A 21,444-nucleotide genomic window follows, 5' to 3' on the forward strand; every position below is an offset into this window, starting at 1 on the left:
AATGCGCATTGCTCAGTGTTGAGAGATAATATCCAGTTCGATTGGTTAGTCTTCAGTGAACCATGGCCTTGGCTTTCCTAGGTAATCCTATGGGATGTATCGTACTGTCACGGTGTTGGACCGTATACACCACAATATGACCACGATTGTGTGGGTGGAGCCGCATTCAACTTCGGCCTGGCATCAGAGTTTGACACCAGGTCAAATATAGCGGCGTGATCATCATCATCCCAACACCAGTAGAGCAGTATTGCCCACACATATTCAACATGCTGTCAAGTGAGGGAGAAAGACTGGCCAAAAGCGGCTTAATGGCCACGCTTTCCTTTAAAGAGAACTCCTCCCAACCATATAAATTATGCAAATATTGCGCAAAACTTCAGTTCAAAGGAATCGCTGATGAGCCTGACGAGGGCTATTTGATTAGCTTTGTCGCTTCCAGGTACCAGCTTCATGTTTATCTCGATATTTTCCCCACCTTTCCTATGTTGAAACAACCAGCCATCAATGGTTTCTCTTTTGCTATTTCATCAGGTCAAGCGTGGTGGCCGAGTATCAGAAGCGAGGACTGGATATGCGCAGCGAAGAACAGTTGGACAAGATCGAATTATCGGCTTCCATGGACTATGAGGTTAGTAGACACATACCCGCTTTCAGTGTATAGAAAGGGAAGCCCTCATACCATACGAGTCGAAGCGCCAGTGTATGATCATGGAGGAAGAAAAGCATCTATCACCTATTAAGTCGTATTTCAGATATCATCAGGCACGCGCTTATAAGGAAGTTCAGCAGCACGCTCTAACAAAATGAACAGAAGCAACCCTCACCACTCCGCATCCACTTCCGGCCGAAAACGTCGAGAGCGTTAAGCAATGGCTCCAAGAATTCCAACTAAGCACGAGACTTGCAGATCTAAAAGGAGGTCATCTATTACGAGTGCGCCGTATCACAGAAGCTGGAAACCCCCGATGATAAACTTCCCAAGCGCGCCGAACTTCCTCTGCTTCTCGCCGAATCGAAACATATTTCGGCGGCCGAGAGATCTAAAAGGAAATATGCCCGCTTGTCGGAATGGTATGAGGTGGTCATGATATATACAAGCAGAAACCTGACAAACGAGAAAGACAAGCTACCGGCCATGGAAGGTCTGGCTACAATGCTAAAAGGCGTGGTAAACGACACGTACGCATATGGCCTCTGGAGGGCGGATCTGCATCGAGGGCTTCTCTGGCACTCATGGTTTCGGGGGCAGTGGAAGCTTCCATGCAGCGGTTAACGCGCGCCGACTTGGTCATGGGCTTCTCGAGATGGACCTGTGTCGTGGGATAAGTCCACCTCACAATCCGGGTGGAAGTCCCTGGTGCAGATCCACAGCATAACTAATCATGGAAATTGCGCTCGTTGCAATGAGACAGTAGGCGCGCAGCTTGAACTTGTCGCGGAGGTGGCGCCGCTGAAGGACCTCCTACGGGCTCATCTAGAGGTTGCCGACAATGGACGAAAAGTATACCGAAGCCTGGGACAGAATCAGTTCATGGGACTAATTTAACGAGCTTAGAACATTCGTGCCGGACGCATACGAAGAAGGCTAATATCTGTCTGGCACACTGGTCATGCTCGTGCAGAGAATGCGGAGCCCGCAAACATCCAAGCCCTCCTCCTCCAGCCCCATCATGACAGCAGTTGTTTCAAACAAGCTGGCTGGTTTATACAGAAGGAAACCGTGTGCTTTGCAGGTGAGACTGAGGATGTTTTTCATGATTTGTCAATGGACTTTGGGCCGATGCGCAAACTGTTCAGATCTGAAAGGCTAATACTTATTTGAACAACACCTCTCTTTTCCTTGCATCAGACTTTGCCTCTCTATCTGGCCAGTCTCTGTTCTTTTCATTTATATCTTCTTCTGCTTGACTATAATTTATTCCTACCGGATCTTAAATCCCCTTTTGCCCACGCTAGTGGGCATTGGAGGAATGAAAAATGAAGGAATGGATGAGAGATAAATAATGTCGCAACTGCGGTATATAGAAGAATATGATGCCATCAAAGCCCTTGAACAGCGCATCGCCAAAACTTCCAGCTTTCGGTCGAGATGCCGAAGAAGATATCTATGGGAGGGTTCATAGTGATCTCGAGTTTCCACTCGTGCATCTTGCCATGTTGCCGTTACATAGTGAGACATTTGACGCAAATAAGGCTTTGGTGACGCGTTTGGGGAATGCGTACAATGCCGAGGCACATAGTGAGTTTGTCTTCTCCTCCTTCTAGGGCGATGGTTTGCCGGGGTTAGGAACTTAGCTGTTGGCTTCTTTAACTCGTGTGTAGATGATCTGTACTCGGAGACGGAAAGTATTTTGATTTCAGAGATCTTTTACACACAACCACGACTAAAACGCTGGCCGTGGTTGGGGAGAAGGATTGGATATGCCCGCCCGGTGAGTTGAAAAGCGAGGGTTCCGAGGACTTAAGCTAACATGTGACGTGAAGAGAATTTCAAGTATGTTGCGGATAACATCCCAGGTGCTAGGTTGCTTGTCGTTTAAGGGGCTAATCAAAGCATACATTTAGAAAAGAATGAGCCGGTCCTAGAGGAGATACGTCAACATCTGGAGTCATAGGAGAGGCATGTCGGAGTCTAGGGTTAATGCTTGGGTTTCTAGTGACGCATATTAGCCGGAGTTAGAGAGTAACATGGGGTATTAACACCTGGAACCCCTAATAATATGAAGATAATGCCACCAGTTGTGGTTGTTTTGGATCTATGAACTTGGTATTGTCAACATTGACTGTGCAAAATAGTGGTGGGCAAGTTCTTTGCCAGCAGTTGGCAACCTCTATATATGTCTACAGGACTGATTGTTAGTACATACGACCATAGCCTCCAGAAAATTCGGGATCCCGTCCGCTCTCCCATAGACAAGCTGGAAAGCGCCAGATTAGTAGTTGGGTGGGTGACCACCAGCGAATCCCTGGTGTTGTATGTTTTGTTGTTGATATATTTTGTATGTCTTTTTGACAAGATATTACTAGTGTTGTATGTTTCTGCTATATAATTTACTTTTTGTCTAAAGTTGTTCGCTAGATATTGTAAGTATCCGTAGCTATGTTCGGTCTCGCTAGCGGCCTTCTCCCTAATTCCAACATTTTTTAGTATAATTGATTTTAGCCGTGCTTAGATATCTATCGCCCTTGTTCTAGCTGATTCTATCCGAGTGCAAGGTAGTGTCTAGTTCGATATAACCTCCAGTAACAGACTGATCGATATAAGCTTCAGTAACAAACTGATCTAGCACATACGACCATAGGCTGCAGAGAACTCGGGATCCCGTCCGCTCTCCCATAGATAAGCTGCAAACCGCTAGATTAGTAGTTGGGTGGGTGACCACCAGCGAATCCCTGGTGTTGTATGTTTTGTTGTTGATATTTTTGTATGTCTCTTTGACAAGATATTACTATAATTCTTTTACTCGCTAGATTGAATAAAGTGGAAGGTTAACTATAGTTATTACCTCTTATCCGCCTTAGAAGTTGACCGAGGCTTATGCTTAGTCGAGTGTTCCCTATTGTCAGGGTACGGCTAGGCCGAAGGCAATAGTACAGAGTGATGGGGAGTAACGGGCGTCCCTCCTACGTAGCACCGGGTGGTCACTGGCGGTCTCAGGTAGGGGTGCCCACGGTGATGCATTGATCTCTGCCCTCTCTATCTTCCTCCGTCTCGACTCCTTACTTATAGCCAGCCGAGGTTCTCTCTTGGATTCTGGATGTTTTCTTCCGTATGTCTGTGTTCCTCCGACTTCGGCCAATATCTTGGACAGCGGCTCCTTATCTGCAACCAAGCGATTCCCTATCCGCTGCAAATGGCTTCAACGGCTCTCATTCGCCACAAGCGGCTCTCTAGCCGCCACAAACGGCTTCCTACCTGGTGGAAGCCGGCCCGCCTCGGATGACACTTGTGGCTCTGACAACTCCTTCCATATCCTACTTCGAGATGGTCCTTATATAGATAGCTAGGCCGCCGCTTGGACCCGGCATAACAGCAGGGTCGGCGATGCCAAGGATCTTGACTCTCGTCTCCCAAAGCTTCACATAGATTGTAATCATGACTCGGGAGTCTTTTGTCCGAAACACCCCTCCGGCGGCCCACCGGTGTCCTGCGTTCAGTGTCCTGACACCCACTGGTGCCTATGGCATTCTGTTCTCTGACAACTTTTTACCGGCGTTTTTAAACACGTACAACGCAACTTTCACGGTTTCAAATATCCAAGGAGGTTTCCGAGGGGTAGGAATAGTTCCGTACGATGCAGATTATGTCATATCACAGCTCGATGTGAAATTACATACGCCAACACCTCCGGGTAGCTCGGCTGGTCTCCCCGTCCCTTGGGAATCAAAGACTCCGAACAACCCAACCGAAGCCCAATCACAAAGCGATTATGTGAAAAATAGGATTGTACGACATCAAAATAGCTCACCAACGTCAATTTTTGCTGGAATAGATCAGATTGCGCGAGGTACAACGAAGGTTATGCATCGGCTTGCCCTTTTAGAAGGCGAGGTCGAATCACTTCGAAAGGCAAATGAGACCTTAAGTCGACGTCGCCGTGCGAAGAAAAAACAGCTACAGAGTGGAGGGTCACTTCGTATACAAGCTGGACAGGACCTACAGTCTCAACGAGAGGTTGATGGGCAGTTACATGACGAATTTCGTCAAATTGGTGGTCGTACGAGGCGGCGAATTGCGCGTGTACGGCGCTGTAGAATCTGCGGCGAGCCCGGACATAATGCGCGCACTTGTGGAAATTATGTAGAGACGTCTGAAGATAACGATTCTGAGTAGTTTCAATTGATGATAGGCGTTGTGGTTGAATTAACTTATACATTGTCGTATAAGGTCTGCCAAAGTGTGCAATTGGACCGTGGCCTACGTTAGTCAAAATACGCTAAGCGTAATTTCAAGGTTACTGTGGGATTCTTAGTGTTTCCTCGTGACGGGGAAATGGATGATGGTTTAATTGATTGATTAAAGGAAGTATTGTAACTATCGGGTACGCAGTGGCCTGTATAGATAATGCTGCATATAAGGCATCTCCGAATAGTGGTGAGCTCCAAGCTTGACCACCGATCTTGACTGATACAGTTGCGATCTCCAGTGCATAAGATTCCTGGCCTCGGGGGGCACACAACCATAATTCACATCTGCCAATAGTTATAATATTCCATATTATTGCTACTAGAGTCAAGTTTCGTTCCCTGCAAATTCCATACCAAGCATGAGTCAAGTCTTTCAACAGATCGATATTTCTTGAGTATAGACATTGTTAATAATGAATCTATGGGCTTGGAGGCTCATGATAATGCCTTAGTAAATAATACAGCATACTAACTACTCTTCTACAAAGAGAGCGGGCGGAACCAAGATAGAGTATATGAGGCGTTCCAACGTACAGTGTGACATAGCGTCACCGTATATTATCTCACAAAGACAGCGTCATGGGAACTCCCTTTCCAAAGGCGTTGGACGGGTCCCACTTTTGTTTCAGTTCTACCAGCCTCGGCAGATTAGACGACCTGTACAAGACCTTTAGAGACTCGTCTCCGTGCGCATAGTTGATATGAGCCTTCAAGCCGTTGATTCCACTCGTCGCGACGAAAAGAGACCTCAAATACCGCGTGAATGCGTCGACTTCGGAATACAGCGCTGGTTCTGTGTGCATGTTCCGGAATAATCTGGTTTGATGTGTTAGCGAGCCATGTCGCGCGTTCGGAAAGCGTACCTTGATACAGTGGATCTGAAACAGAAAGTATCCATACACTTGTGTCTTGATGTCATGCCATGAGTTGGACAATATGGGCCCTGTGGGCCATGTGGGTCCTATACTTGCCACTATCGCCACCTAGAACGGCGACCATCCCCACATACCTCTATTACGAGAAATGTGGCAAGGATAGAACATTCCCTACTTATCTATATGCTTCTACAACTTGTCTGAATTAATCAGCAAGTCTACCATTCATTGACTATATAAGAACCCTTTTGTTTCCATACATAGACCCTCGAAGAGAGGACCAGAGTTAGCTACAATACATACAGGTTAGGCATATGTGCCCTCCTTTTGCTCCTTCAACGGGAACATAAAATCCAAGTCCATGAATAACAGTCTCAGACTGAGATACCGACGCGATAACTGCGTTGCTGCATTTCTGGAACCCAGACCGCTCCTCGTAATTTGGATGTGATTCGTAAAACGCAATAAACTTGGCAAAGATAGTTTCCAGAGTGTTCACGTCGATCTGACCAAGGCCGACAGTGTAAATATTGTTATATTGATTCCTCTAGCAGGCGTAACATTCCGTGCCGGATTAGGCAATAGGATGAATCAAATTTTTTATAAATATATCTGATCTTGTTGGACTTAGGGCCAAGTTGGAAAAGTTGGAAAATTTGGCCAGATACGGTTGTGCGTCTTCCAAGCACCCGGAGTCAACGAAGCCGGCGACAAGGTTCGACTAATTATTTCTGGAGTGTCAACAATAACTATGTTATACGAAGCTCCAACGAGATACCCATACTCTCAGCTTACCTGTTTGAGAGCTCTTATACCCAGCACCGACCACAATCGAAGTTTAGCAGGCATCTCATCGTCAAATGACTTAATCAACTTGCACACCGGACGAGTACTGGATCACGCGTGCTCGAAATCGCCATTTACGAACTGACCCTCATTGATTGCGTCGAACACTCGATACGTCACTGATATGACTATGCCAAAGTTGGGGCCAGCGCCGCGCAGTGCCCAGAAGAGTTCTGTATTTTCCTTCATGGACACCACAATGACGTCACTCTGGGCCGTTGCTAGACGTACCGACACAAGAGTTTCCATCACCAGGCCATGCCGTCCCTGAAACGTCCCGATACCACCACCGAGACTCAAACCTACCAAGCCAACAGAAAGTAACCTGCCAAACTATTGAGGCCTGGCAGAATCAACAGCTTGATTATGTTGTCGCCCTGGCTTGAATTTCTTTCTAGACACAAGAGCCATGTATCATCTAATGCCGTTGTTAAATACCAAGTCCGGCTTAAACGAGGCCACGTCGTCAAGGGCACTCAGCGGGTGCCCAGAGATACCTCCAATCAGTCTCGCCTAGTGGATCCAACATGCAACTGACAACTGTCGCGTTTTAAATGGACGAGATCTGTGGGATCGCACGGGTACTGGCATTCCGCTACATACGAAGTTGAAAAAAGAAAGTACAGGTGGGGGGTCCAAGCCGCACAAGAGCATTAAAGCTGTCTTAGCACTGAGCCATGAACGGGTAGATGATTTCTCCTCCACACTGCTGCTCAGAGCATCAAACGACGTAAAATCGCGAGATCAATTGCTTTATCTCGCCTCCTCAAGATGAAGAAAAAGCAAAAAAAACAAAGACCAAAAGGCGGCTGGGGCAGAAGCGATTGATACGCCGCCGGAAATATCATAAGAAGCTTTCTGTGTATGTCGTTGTGCGACGCTGATATCAGATTATAGCCCGTATGCTAGTCCCGAGATCACTCTATACTTCGGTGACGGCCCTCCACTTAAGGTCTTTTCCGCTTTGCTCGATAAGAATCCAACACTATCCCGCCTCCATAGATGGGATAACATCCTACATCTAAAAGATATTCCTGGTGTGCCGGCCATGTCCTGGTCCACCACCTCTTTACTGGCACATACCAGTGTCTCGGGCTGAAAGGGTTGTCTCTTTATGAGACACGTACTGCCGAGTTCAAAACGAGTGTCCCAGTATATGCAGTCGCTCAGGACTACGAACTGTCCGTTCTAGCGAACCTCGCCAGAAGCGAAATCGAGAGACTTGGAGACGGCTTGCGAGTACCGCGGATTCTCGACCTGATACAGGATTCGTATCCAAATTTGAGGGCAAATGACACATGGCTTTATGACTATACAAAGCATTTGGTCGAGCCGCTTATCGATAATCCTATGTCCTTGGAAGCCGATGCAATCGATAGCTGCGGCGAGACTACGTCGATCACCAACGTCCTCCTCAAAAGTATAATTGAGTTGTGCCGCGAGAAGATACATACACTTCGGACGGGTATTGCTGTTGAGACTAAGCCTACCGACGACCCCAGCTCACAACCAGCAACACAAGCTCATAGTGCTGAAAAGTCCCTCGCGAATTCACCACTGGACATGCCCTCATGCAGACCTGAAACGAGACTGAAGATGGAACAGAAAAATGGGAAAGAAGCGGATGACTTTCATGAAACTGGATTACCAACAGAGACTGCGTGATGCGTGCACCTAGGGGGGAGGATGCTATAATGCAGCACTGCGCAACGTTATAGTATCTAATTGAATGGGATTCACCAAACCAGTGGGTCCCCCTACCTTTTCGTTATCACTGCGCCTATATCCAAACCCCAAATTCGATTGAACTCTAAGATGGGGCCACATCTGATGATACAAAAAGAGGCAGTAGATCTTGCGCTCTATGAAATCAATCCAGAACCTGAACCTAAGTCAGAAATTCCATGTGGTCAGCCTTCCGAACATGAACCGAAATCTGCATCGCATCCTTCGCTTTCTGAGTCTGAATTAAAAACGAAGCCTGCAGCATCGTACAGGACTGGAGAAGCGGATGGAGAAGCGGAATGTGTCCTAGCCGGGGAGTTGGAGTTGCCAAAAAAAGAAGAAAAAGAAGAAAAAGAAGAGAACGAGTATCATCGCTTCCGATAATTCTATTTCAGGTAATGGGCTCTTGCAATTGTGTCCATTCACTGGGACCTTATCTCCAGGCAATGACTTCTCTTCAATATTCGGCGAACATCCAAATGAAGCCGATCAAATCTCGTTTGGTAATCACTTTCCCCAAGCCTTACTATCTGGCGGTGACAGCTTTCCTTGCGCTTCCACTTCGACCCCCACAACCACCAAGGACGCTTTATTCGGTAATCGATCAAGCCATAGCAGCCCGAACAGTTCTGGTACGTCTAGCTTTCCAATATAGGATAAGATATTTCGAACATGAATAAACTCTTATGTACGAGCAGAGTGGAACCTAGCGAACTTCCTTAACGATGAAATGAAGGATGTACCTTTAACTCTACGAGTAGCAGGGTTCTATTAGTTGAGGTCGGATTTTGGAAAGATCGAACAATTTCAGCATTTATGTATGCAAGGGAAGTTTGCAAAATTTTCGCCTGAGGAACTGCGATGGAAACAACAGCTTTGCACAGGAGATAAGCACATCTTGCCATAGGCATCCAAATGAGCACGACTGATAACACGACTGACAAAGACTTCGGCCGTTGGGAAACCTGCGGCCAGTGAAAGAGGGACATGTCAACAGGCCTAAAGCGTGGCTTTCACGGCGGTCTCGGGGTCAGACGGAAGGACACTGATGAAGTTACACATCAAAATCCGCCAGGTCAACCTCGCTGTTCTTAGAGCGACGTGCGACCTAGTTCGGAAGGAGATTCTCAAGCACCTCGATACGGAGAGGATTCTGCAAAAGATCACAGAATATCAATTAGAAAATAACATGGAAGTTCAAAGGCAGTATATTGCAACTAAAGAGTTTTTATTCGTTTTACCAGAACCAGCACGTATATGTCATTATCTTTCGAATAAGTACGAGGATGGGGATAGATTCCGTTTCGACAAGTGCATCAGACACACTTTCCACAACGATTGTATTGGAGAAGTCGAATTTCTGAGACGCGGTTCTAGCTTTCACACAATAAATCCCGCGATGTGATGAATATTCATGTACTTGCTACACGTGCCGTGCGAGTGCGATTGAGCATGCGTTGGGACAATGTGCTTCAAGTGAAACTTGAGTGAACAGCATTTTAGTGGCGTTCCGGTTTCCGACTAGGCCAGCAGTTGTATGCTTGAGAAGAAGATGATTTATTTTCTCCTAACTATTGAATTTCGTCGCACTCATTAAATGCTACAGGATCTCTAAATCAAGAATTCAATTCCATTATCCATAACCAAGGAGACCATGGCAGCCACAGCAGCTTCCCGAGTTAGCCTATCGCCGCAGCACCTAGATGTAGCCCGTATCGGTCAAATTCCGGGGAGCAGCATCGAGATGGCAAACTTGCTGCTGCAAAAGAACCATGACAAGTACCACATGTGCTATCGAGATCTGCCGGGCCACGACCACATCGCGCATTCGGTGCTAAGCATGCTAGCCATGGGCCGTGGGTACAAGAAACTGAAGCGTGCATATGACGATGTCAGGTGCAAATAAGCCACAGTGGCTTGGCCTGGACAGGGGTCGGAAATGTATAACTAGGCTGCTGTGACCCCTCTTCTTTTAGAGAGGGCAGCGATTAACTTGTCGTTATTGAGTCCCCTATACTACGCTATTGGTACCTACCTGGTGACTGGCAGCTTGTTTCGCTTGAGCACTCTCGTCCTTCACTTTGCACTTGAAATCCCGTGACATATTAATCGCTCCAACCTACCAGAGGGAGTGCGGACCGTTGGGCAGAGTGCGACAGAGCTTCTATTTATCGACAATGACCTCCGGAGTGCAGACGGAGGGTAGCGGGCAAGGGTCCAGCTTTGACTCCAACACACAGCCCGTTGTGACCCCTTCGGGACAAATCGACGTCGACAATTGTACCGATGAGGAGCTAGACAGAGCCTTGGCGGCGGCAGAAGCCAAGCGCCTCAGACAGAAGAAGAGAGACCGACTTACCGCCCTCTTGAGGGGCGAAGATCCAGACGAACAGCCGGCGGACACCAGTGCCCGTCCGGGGAAGAGATTGAGAGAATCGACTTGGTGGAAGCCATCGATGAGCACTTTACGATACAAGGCTTCTAGTTGGGCAGAGCTCAAGGTTTTTACCTTTGAAGTTAAAAACCGCTGTGCTATCGATTCGTCAAACACAGAGACGGAGGTTGACCGTATTCGGTACGCCACCAGCTACCTACCAGTGGTCAACCGGCAGGGCAGCCAGGAACGGCAGAAGAGCTATTGCCATCCCTGGAAGATGATATTCGGGCCTCTCAGGAGAGAAGTCCTTTCGTACGCTCAGAAGCGTGGAAACAGAGAGGCAAGGACAGGAAGACCGGAGATGCGCTGTGGCAGAAAGGCCAAGATAGGCTGCTCCGCTTCAAAGGTCGTGTGTTTATCCCAGATGACAGCCCTCTCCAGAACGAGCTGCTGCAATTGTTTCACGATAACCCAACTGGTGGTCACCAGGGGGTGACAAAGACGATTGCCCGACTTAGCAATTCGTACTTTTGGAATGGCCTGGCCAAAGACGTCCGGACCTACGTACCAACGTGCGCGATCTGTCAGAGAACTAAACCGCGGCAACACCTCCCCTATGGCAAGTTGGCTTCGCTGCCAATACCAGGCCGACCGTGGCAAGAGATCTCGTTGGACTTCATCACCGGCCTCCCACCAGCAGTGTCACTGGCGGGGCGAAAGTGTGATGCTGTGCTCGTTATTGTCTGTCGGTTTACGAAGTACTCGTTATATGTACCAGTGTCGAGCAAGTTGACTGCAGATGGCTTTGCGGACCTCTTGTTCTACCACGTCCTTAGGCCATTTGGGCTACCTGACGGGATTGTTTCAGATCGTGGATCCCTGTTTACGAGCATATTTTGGAGGACGCTATGCCACTGCTTAGGGGTAAAGCGACGGCTGTCTACAGCGTACCACCCACAGACCGACGGACAGACTGAGAGACAGAACCAGAACCTTGAGCATTATTTGAGAACTTACTGTACCTTCGAGCAGACAGACTGGCCTCACCAGCTTCTTCTGGCGGAGCACGTGTATAACACTTCTAGGCATTCGGCGACCGGTACGTCACCAGCAGAGGCACTATTAGGATACCTTCCGAAAGGGCCTAATGACACGAGAGAATCTGGGCCGGCTAGCATACGGTCCGCTGCTGGGGCTCAAAGGGCAGCTGAGATGCTAAATCAGCATGCCGCAATTGCCCAGTTGTTGGCAACCAGTCAGGTTACGTATGAGAAATACTATAACCGTGGCCATCTGGACATGAAATTCAAAGTAGGTGATCCTGTTATGCTCTCTACTAAACATATCAAGCAGAAGAGACCGAGTAGAAAGTTGTCAGACAAGTACCTGGGACCCTTCAAGGTCGCAGCAGTAGTTGGTGATCACGGGTTGGCGTATCGTTTAGATCTGCCATCCCAGTACAAGATACATAACGTGTTCCCAATCTCGTCGTTAGAGATTTGGAGGCAAAGGGATGGTGAAGCACCAGCTCCCCCCCTGGTGCCTATTGTTGAAGAAGACAGTGAAGTTTATGAAGTCGACGCCATATTAGCCCACCGTGGTGGTGCATGGCGAAGACAGTACTTGATCAAGTGGAAAGGTTACGGCCCAGAAGAGAACTCTTGGGTTGCAAAGAAAGATGTCAGTGACGATCTGATTCGAGACTACGAGGCCAAATTGGCCACAGCCAGCTAGAGGCTGTCCAGACGCAAGAAAACACCTGGTACCTACCAGGTGCACAGCACGAAGCACAACCACGACCACAACCTCTTCGAGGTTCCCCAACACATCAGCTTACCTTTTTAGGAGCTGTTTATACATCAGTCTCCTCACCACCGGCATTCTCTTCATCACCGGCAATTTCCTCCAGATCATCCTTGTGCTGCGAAGGAAATTAGAGGAATACGAGCATTAGGCATGCACCAGCTGACTTACCACTGCTGCATACGTCTCCGACAGCTCCTGGTGGCAGGTCAACAGACGCTGCAAATCTGATGACTGTGCCTCCAGGGTGGTGCGAATCTTGCTCAACTCGATGGCTGCCTTTTCTGCAGCGGCAGCCTGTCGTTCCAGGGCCAAGAGCTTTCGCTCCTGTTGAGCTGCAGCAGCGCCCTCATCGACAGCCTTGCGCTTATCTGCAGGCATGGTCTTCAGGTTCTTCGCAGTTTGGAGAGCCTTCTTGACAGAGATTTGAGCGGTAGTAAGGGTCTCCTACCAGCTGGTCAGCATGTCCTGACCTACACCTCAATGATTTGGGAATTTTACCTTGTGCTCAAGGTATCCCTCAGAGACAACCGACTCAACGACCCGCACGAGGTCGGCCGAGCACGCTTGTAGCGAGCCTTGGGGCTACTTTAGGTCAGCCAAGTCCGCAGGAGCGGCCTTGTTAGGGAAGGAGCGTACTGCTGAGCAGGGCTTACCACCAAGCCCGCGGCAATATGTGCATTTCGTGGAGCCGCCTGTCCTATTGTTAGTAAGGCGAGCTCAGATCTGAGAAAACAGAACCTACTGTCGTCGTCCTCACAGACAGGAAAGGTGTTGCCAACTGTTGGCTTCCATCTGGTCATGCGATCCAAGCAGCGAGAGCAGGCTGCATGGCGACGTGTGTAGTGGCGCCCGGAAATTCGGGTGCAGTCAGGGCGCAGTTGTCGGCTGGCCGACCGAGATGGGCCTGCTGACATAGTGACAGGGTAGGATCAGGTTGATGTGGGGAAAAGAACCGATAGGATGTGATGGAAGACTGGGTTGAATGTAGGAAAAGAACTGTTGAAGGATTAGGGGCAGAATGGGGGGAAAGGACACCAGTGGAGCCGCAGGAGAGAATCGGTGAAACCTGTGTGAGGAAGTAGGACTATTGGGCAGGCATGGAGTAGAAAAGGGATGGAAGATGGTCATTGGCTACTACTACGGAAATATAGGAGGAAAAAAATGGATTGTAGGAAAAAGGGGACTCTCGGACAGAAGCCAGTCGGTTTGGGTGCTCGGGGTGCTGCCTACTCTCTACGGGTTGTCACTAGCCGGAGCTGATTCTATGGACGCTGCAAAGCATATCGTGAGGCACAGGTGTGACTCCTGGTGCTGACTGAGACGAGCTCGACTGCTGGGCCTACGGATGAGTCCCAAGGGTGACCAGTTAGTTGTGTGTCTACGGGAGGATAGCAGGTGGATTCCTGTTGTTCTCTTGGAAGCGAGTGTGTGCCTACGGGAGGATAGCAGGTGGATTCCTGTTGTTCTTCCCGGAGGCGAGTTTGACTGCTGGGCCTGCGGAGGTGTTCCAAGGGTGACCGGTTAGTTGTGTGTGTCTACTGGAGGGTATCAGGTGGATTCCTGTTATTCTCTTGGAGGCGAGTGTGTGTCTACGAGAGGATCGCAGGTGGATTCCTGTTGTTCTCTTGGAGGCGAGTGTGTGTCTACGAGGGGATCGCAGGTGGATTCCTATTGTTCTCTTGGAGGCGAATCTAAGTCTATGGTTAGGAGCAGATGGATTGTTGTTTTGGTTGTCGGAACTAGATGTTCCTAGCTTTGGGGAGTCGACCTTCAGAGGACCCCAGAGGTACACCTGCTGAGTACCTTCGGCTTCTGAGGACAGAAGCCATAGGGAGAGGGCGTCCTGTCAGGTGCAAATAAGCCACAGTGGCTTGGCCTGGACAGGGGTCGGAAATGTATAACTAGGCTGCTGTGACCCCTCTTCTTTTAGAGAGGGCAGCGATTAACTTGTCGTTATTGAGTCCCCTATACTACGCTATTGGTACCTACCTGGTGACTGACAGCTTGTTTCGCTTGAGCACTCTCGTCCTTCACTTTGCACTTGAAATCCCGTGACAGACGACGGCGAGGGAATACAGCGACCCTGCCACCGCCGGACCTGGAAGTCATTGATTCGTTAAGCGACCCGGTAAAGTTCAGGGCGAGTATGAACCTGCTGCCTGATTACAGATTTCCTGTGCTTCGAGTGCGACATCGATGTCAAGGGCCGGAAGGACGTCGTCAAATCATCACAATAGGGTATTCCTAATACGCACTTATCGGGTAATGTTGCTTAGCTTGATACACACATGTAGCAATTGCTTACTTGAAATGGTGAAATAGAATACGCACTGCCTCGCGCCTAGCAGACGGGGCTTTCCAGTGCGTTACGACGTTCTAGGCCGTGCCATGGACGACATCATTGCCCTAGCGGCCCAATACCAAGTGGGCCCCACCGAGCACGAGATCCCACGTGCCACAGCCGAGTTGGTCAACTCAACTGCGGGCGTACTGCGCAGGGGCGGCACGCAAGTCCGGCAAGGCTCGCGGATAGACTTTTTCGCCGTGCACAACATGACGAGCTTCAACTAGATCGACACACTACGTCAGCTGTGGATTCGAGCCGAGGACAAGGCGCGCGCCTCTCGGCTGGACTTGGTGTGGTACGCTCGTGCGCCGCGGCCGAGCTGAGCCTCGTCGAAAATGTTGTTCAGTACGAGCCGACGCTTATCAATGGTATGGACTGGCACTCAATGTACAAGGCCATCAACTACCTGCATGACGAAGGACAAGTCGCTAAGTTCGTGCGGGCACTGAAGAAGGCCAAGACGTCACCGGGCCCTTTGAGCATGGCGAGGGGGCTTCTGAGTTTCCCGTCAAGGGCGACTTGTGATTTAGAGTTGTGCAGATCGCACACGACTCTGGGACTCTTGAGGATAAAATTATGATGCAGGATAAGTGGGTTTGGGGTGCTGGGTTTGATTCCATATGGAACAACTTCCCCGATCGCCTCGATCCCCTGCATCTTCCATAAGCTGCTTGACCATTACGATCCCCTTTTCAGGCCCGCCAGCGCTGCTCTCGGCATATTTAATCTGCTCCAGCGCCAGCTTGATTTTGATCTTGGCCCTCAGTTGGCCGATGACGACACTGTGTGCAGGGCTGTTATCCAAGTGCTCAGGTGCTCCACGGCCGCGGTTCCGTGGCCCGGTGTGTGAAATGAGCCGATAGTAACGCCCTCGACCCTGAATACCTGGCCGTACGTGATGGGTTGCTGCTGTTGCGGCATCCTGATCGGCGTGTGCTTGTGAATGTCCAAGGCGAGGGGCGAATACATGTGAATCAGGTCGGGAACGCTGCCAGCATGGTAACCGTGCCAGTGGGTGAGCAGTACATGGGATGGCAATAACTTAATGGGTGTGACGGTGGATGGGATTAGATCTGCCCTTAAGGGGATGCCCTAGCCCATGTCGATGACGTTCGTGTTTTTTCTCTGGAGTGTGAACTATAGAGAGATTAGACAACGTAAGCAAAAGACTTCAACCAGTAGTGGGGACTCTGAAATCATGCCTTTCCTGGGTTCTGACCAAGGACGCGGATGGCTCGCGGGCTGAGTTGCTCCATGTCCTCTAGCCTGGGAAAACGAGTCTGCTGGCTTTCCAGATCATCTTCAAAGGCACAAGTTTTGAGAGCCTTGTTGGTCTGGCGGTAGCCTCCTTTACCGACTGTGATGACTCAATTAGAACGAGGCACGCAATAAAGTCCAAATTTCTTAGATGCATAAGAAAACATCTGAGCAGATAAGAAATAATGAAAACCCGGAGCCGAGGTGTATCTAGATTTCTTTTCATCCTACTTACTCACTTCCCTAAGATTCAAGTTCGAGTCGAGGACTTGAACTGCCGCTCAAGCCTGCCTGGTCAGTGCTGAATCCACTGTGGGCAATTCAGACAGAAGGGTTGTGTTGGTGATGATGATGATGATACGAAGTCCCAAAGGCTGCAGCTACGGAAGGGCTATCTATGGGCAATTGGCTCAGGCGCTGCACCCAGCATACAAGCGGTGTGCCTGGGGCACGCAACAGAAGTCAATACGAACTGGTGCAAAAGCCACATGCTATCAGTTCGTTACTCAAATCCAGGCTGGATGCACATATCATATCTCGGTAGTAATCAATTGCACCTTCCTCATGGGGGAGCCCAAATGATGCAGCACTCTATGGTTCCTTTCTCTACTCATGATCTATCAAATTATGGCCGGCATCCGGGTCATGAACAGACGTCGTAGTGATATATAGAATGGTGTACATGTCCCGTTTAAGCGTAGAAGACCAGCAATGTTCCATAGACAGCTGTCAGTTGATTCGCCGGCTTTAGAACGGTAGATTTGGTTCCGGCTAGATTAACCAATCAACCCACGTTGTTCTACAGGACGGCAGTCGTACATGGAGGGCTTCAGACCGGCATTCACGTTGGGGCATAGCTATACATTCTTCCCAACGAAAGACCGACCATCTTATCTCAGGTCACATCCTTGCCAGGTCTCCCTGTGTTTCTTTTTTTTCTTTTCGAATCATCGAAATTAAGATGCATTCGAACCTCATCACCGCTCTTGCGCTTCTCGCACCCAATGTCGATGCGTTGCTCCGGTTCTCATGCTCCCAGCTAGTCACCGAGCGTCTCGACCCGTTGGTCAATCCTGGAGTCACCGGCTCTCCACACCTTCACCAAGTCGTGGGAGGAAATGCCTTTAACGCTTCAATGCTAAGTGACATTCCTTCCTCTGCCACGTGTACGACTTGTACCTTTGCCGACGACTTCTCCAACTACTGGACCGCCGTTTTGTATTTTCGTGCTCGCAATGGGACTTTCAAGCGTGTTCCCCAGGTCCCCAACATCGGCTTCGAATCGGCCACTGGTGGCATGACCGTTTATTATACCCCATCCTACAATGGTGGGAAAGTCACTGCTTTCAAGCCGGTGAGTAATATTCTAGAGATATGCAGAGAGCTCTGGCAAATGCTGACAGAAATCTCCAGGGTTTCCGGATGCTCGTGGGAAATCCCACATACCGCACTGCGGAGCAGGCGAACCAATTCCCTCAGCTCACCTATACATGCTTGCAAGATAGGGGTACGAGAACTGGCGAGACGAAGGACCTGCCCGCGAAGCCTTGCCCTGCGGGTATCATGTCCAATATCCGCTTCCCCACGTGAGGAGTTCCAATATGTTGTCCCGTCTATACGTGCAAGACTAAATCATCTTTTTCTGCAGTTGCTGGGACGGAGTAAACCTCGACAGCGCCGATCACATGAGCCATGTTGCATATCCAAGCAGTGGGACATTTGAAAGTGGTGGGCCATGCCCTTCGACACATCCTGTTCCCATCCCACAAGTCTTCTACGAAGTCATCTGGGACACTTCCAAATTCAACGACAACAGCCTTTGGCCTGAAGGTGGCTCACAACCTTTTGTCTGGAGCTACGGCGATCCGCTTGGTTACGGTACCCACGGTGATTATGTGTTTGGATGGAAGGGCAATGCTCTCCAAACCGCAATGGACTCTAACTGCAACATCAATTGCCCACAGCTCAAGACGCAATCCATCGCAACGGGCAACCAGTGTGTCAAGAAGACGAGCGTCACTGAGGACATCGATGGGTGTAAGTAACACCGTCATGCTGTGCTGATAGTTGCTAATCGAGTACTCAGGGCTCACTGAACTTCCTGGAGGCATGCCAGTGACTACCGGGCCCATGAAGAGATTTGTCTCATGAACTAAGTGGCTCCAAGACGTTGTTTATGTATTAAGACCGACATCATTTGCGACCCTGACTGTAATTGTGTGATGTAAAGGCGAGAGGTTTCTGTCAGAATTCAAGAAATTGTTATTTAGCGGACGAATATTGTGATGGACGTTTTGTAATTCGGGCATGTTGTTTTGATAAAATACCATGTGCATTTATTTTCTCCCCGTTAGCTGATGCCATGTACATATTTGTGTTGCGCTCAATAATCGCCGACGGCGTGAAGTTGAACGATAGGCTGTCAGGCTGAAGTATTTCAAGAATTGGTGATATATTCAATGAGTTTACCGCCTCTGCTTTTTGCGCTCGTCACTTTCCGACTTTGAGCGCGTCGTCTGCCGAACCACACCGGGCCGCATCTCGAATAATGTAACACGCGTGTGAACAAGCAGGAGTGCGGTTTCGGGGATACGCCCTGTCAGCCTATCAACATTGATATCATCTTCATCCACAAATCCACGTACTCAACCATGTTCAATCACGGGACGGAAAAGGCCAGTGGACAGGTCTACGAGCCGCTGATCCCTTGTAACTCACACAGTACTAGTGACACATACTACACCATGAACAAAGGGCGTTGGATTTCAACGGTAACAACCTGAGCCGACGGCCGAGGTGCTGGGCTCCACATCTCCTTTGTTTAGCAGGCCTGGCTTTCCTTGCAACAATCAATCTGCGGAATACACCTGTGTAAAAAGACACCTGCTCATCGGCCGCATTCGAGAGGTGTGTCTGGAGCGAACTAGAACCCCACGTGTGGCTTCTCTTGGTGGCGCCCATTGGCCAGACCGAATTCCTGTCGCGCCAGTCCACATTGGCCATAGCATTGAGTACGCTGGAGTGGATGCCCTTAGCGCCATCTGCGTCGACTGCATACTATATCAACATCTCGTATATTACGAGCTCTCGAAGCGCCCCTTTTTGATGATTCTTCATAAGGAGGGACAATATCATACCTGGTGCCCCAGTTTGAGGCTGGTCGTCTAGCGGGGCTGGACACAGTGCATGGAATTGAGAAGGTAATTGAGTAGACCGAGGAGCAGTCGCCGTATGAGGTGCTGGCGTGGGAGACGGATTACCGCAAGATCATTGGACGAGCACGTGAGGTACATGATTGCCGACAGGCTCCAGGGTGCCGGGATTGAAGTCGAACCCATGTTGGAGGACATCCAGTCTCAAGGTCAGCGAAGACGGCAACTGAGGTTGATGTCCTCCGTGTTATCAACAGTTTCACCGTCGAGCTAGTCCGCTCACTGTAGAAGTGTATTAAGCCAGGCATGATATAGGAGACGGTCTTCGCTACGGTGCAGTTAATGTTCGGCCGTTCTGGCCTGGATAGCGGATTCTGATCCATTGTCCTCTTCCGCTACTAGGTCGTATATCCCCACCGTGGGAAACTTGGTAAAACACTTTACGCTGGAAAAAGTGCTCTACCATCGACTCGCTAGGCTGCGGTGGTCGTCCTCTTAGATTAATGCACTATGGTAAGCTTCTGCTTTTTGAGCTATGTAAAAGGAATTGGAATTGGACCTATAAAGAGCTAACAATAACCTAGGGTTAAAAATTAGTAAATCTGCTATGCATCGTTACCTCAAAACTCATATGTAAATAGAGGTTTTAGAAGCGAATTCCACTCGTTACAATTGGTAAAACATTGTTATGATTTTGCTTATTATCAAAGTAGAGCTCCTTTACTAATCAAGGCTTTAGATAATATCTTTAGACGAGTCTTCTATGTGACATTCTACGAGCAACCCGATCGCCTAGTTCTTTCGATTTCCGAACGATAAGGACTTCATTGGTCTAGAATCACACGTTGAAACGAATATATCGATTATAGTGTGGACAATGATCTAGGTAAAGCTAAAAAGGGCAAAGAGTCACCGGTGGTTGTCATGACTAGGCTAGTGGCCCTACTATGCTAGCAGTAAAGGAATACGACACCTAGAGTGGGCTGAAAGCTCTATAAGAGAGTATGCTACCATAGTTGTGGAAAGGTGAGCATCCTAGACATGGGACGGAAAATCGCGGCTTCCTCCCTTGGTAAGGTGGCTGCGAGTCATCGATTGCCCCTTTAGCGTAGCGCTATCGCATCATATTCTCGCGGTGAATCCAGCATTCACTGACACCCGAACCATAATAATCCCACCAGACTGGGTTTCAAATTCAATGGAATCTTCACAACCTTCTCAGGCCTTTTTCTCAGTGTTATTCCCGAGTGAGTGAATTGGTAACGGCAGCGCACGTCCCGCTCAACGTATTTGCGAAGACTACTGCGCTTCTGGATAACCTGCTTGGTGTCCAGCATCAACTGCCCCGCTCCAGTTCCCTCCCACGGCTACACAGTCAACAAGCTGAGTTGTCACCTTGGAAATCTTTATTCGCCGCATATCCGTATTGAGCTTCAGTTCGCCGAGCATTGGAAGCTATTCCTCTCTCCTTTTCTTTCGACCAACTGGAAAATCGAACTTCGGACCGCCAGACCTACATCGCAGAAGCCTTCGCCTTGAATAGAACGATCGCGCCTTTAAGTTTCCGAATTTATACTCACATTCTTGCACGTCCGCCTCAGTTTGCTGAGGACAACCTCAGATCTCTAGGATACACATCGAAGAAAGGAGGCCCTGGAATAATGGCCTAAGAGACCGGAGGCAACATGCCTGACAGCAACCTTAGAGCTATGGAGCACCGAGAGACGAAAGGTAGTCCGGTCCAGACGCGTCCGCTCGGACAACAAAGAACTCTGTCTGATGAAGTTCGTTTCCCGTCATCAATTCTTCCCGCCGTGCACAACACTCCCCGCCAGCGACTCCGGGCGCAAGTTAATTATCGAAAACGCCTGATCTTGGTCTCGACCCTGGTCCTCTGCGTCGTATCAGTAGTAGTTCTGGCTCCGGTCTTGACTCTAGTCCGCAAGCTCAACGGCGCGGGAAGAACCAGCAACATGTTAGCAATCTCAATCTCAAGCTCAAATACTGTAACAACCTCAACTGACACGGTGATAAGCATCACCACATCGACGGCAGGAAACACGACCGCTGCCCCCTCAATCAGCCCGATCATCATGACTAGTTCTTTGACCTCACTCCCCACCACGCCCCCGGTAAGCTCACTTCAGC

General features: G+C 49.2%; 4 protein-coding genes across 4 annotated transcripts; 3 read left to right on the top strand and 1 right to left on the bottom strand.

Annotated features, from left to right (window-relative positions):
• Positions 1-5,311: 5,311 nt before the first annotated feature.
• On the bottom strand, positions 5,312-7,089 carry BCR38DRAFT_522423 (uncharacterized protein). The gene is made up of 2 exons (XM_040865229.1): positions 6,715-7,089; positions 5,312-5,727 (listed from the first exon to the last, which is right to left on the bottom strand). Exons 1-2 carry the CDS (start codon positions 6,879-6,881, stop codon positions 5,475-5,477), a joined length of 420 nt encoding a protein of 139 aa, XP_040718122.1. The 5' UTR covers positions 6,882-7,089; the 3' UTR covers positions 5,312-5,474.
• Positions 7,090-10,339: 3,250 nt separating this feature from the next.
• BCR38DRAFT_159332 (uncharacterized protein) lies at positions 10,340-11,588 on the top strand. Its single transcript, XM_040853768.1, has one exon. The coding sequence runs from the start codon at positions 10,535-10,537 to the stop codon at positions 11,228-11,230; it is 696 nt and encodes a 231-aa protein (XP_040718123.1). The 5' UTR covers positions 10,340-10,534; the 3' UTR covers positions 11,231-11,588.
• A 3,744-nt stretch (positions 11,589-15,332) lies between these two features.
• Positions 15,333-15,986, top strand: BCR38DRAFT_427258 (uncharacterized protein). The gene has a single exon (XM_040859824.1). The coding sequence runs from the start codon at positions 15,508-15,510 to the stop codon at positions 15,748-15,750; it is 243 nt and encodes an 80-aa protein (XP_040718124.1). The 5' UTR covers positions 15,333-15,507; the 3' UTR covers positions 15,751-15,986.
• Positions 15,987-17,105: 1,119 nt separating this feature from the next.
• Positions 17,106-19,570, top strand: BCR38DRAFT_456251 (uncharacterized protein; the record flags this gene model as incomplete). Its single annotated transcript, XM_040861895.1, has 4 exons — positions 17,106-17,498; positions 17,558-17,730; positions 17,793-18,181; positions 19,473-19,570. 4 exons carry the CDS (start codon positions 17,106-17,108, stop codon positions 19,568-19,570), a joined length of 1,053 nt encoding a protein of 350 aa, XP_040718125.1.
• Positions 19,571-21,444: the final 1,874 nt, after the last annotated feature.

Source organism: Pseudomassariella vexata, assembly GCF_002105095.1.
Source record: "Pseudomassariella vexata strain CBS 129021 chromosome Unknown BCR38scaffold_4, whole genome shotgun sequence".
NCBI classification, from domain to species: Eukaryota; Fungi; Ascomycota; class Sordariomycetes; order Amphisphaeriales; family Pseudomassariaceae; genus Pseudomassariella; species Pseudomassariella vexata.

Bases quoted from the DNA above. Each gene is read 5' to 3' on its own strand.
- BCR38DRAFT_159332 (XM_040853768.1), top strand. From the start codon at position 10,535: ATGACCTCCGGAGTGCAGACGGAGGGTAGCGGGCAAGGGTCCAGCTTT.
- BCR38DRAFT_427258 (XM_040859824.1), top strand. From the start codon at position 15,508: ATGGAACAACTTCCCCGATCGCCTCGATCCCCTGCATCTTCCATAAGC.
- BCR38DRAFT_522423 (XM_040865229.1), bottom strand. From the start codon at position 6,881: ATGGAAACTCTTGTGTCGGTACGTCTAGCAACGGCCCAGAGTGACGTC. The intron at 5,728-6,714 runs GTTCGTAAATGG...ACATCAAACCAG, and splicing joins GACGCAATCAATGAGGGTCA to ATTATTCCGGAACATGCACA.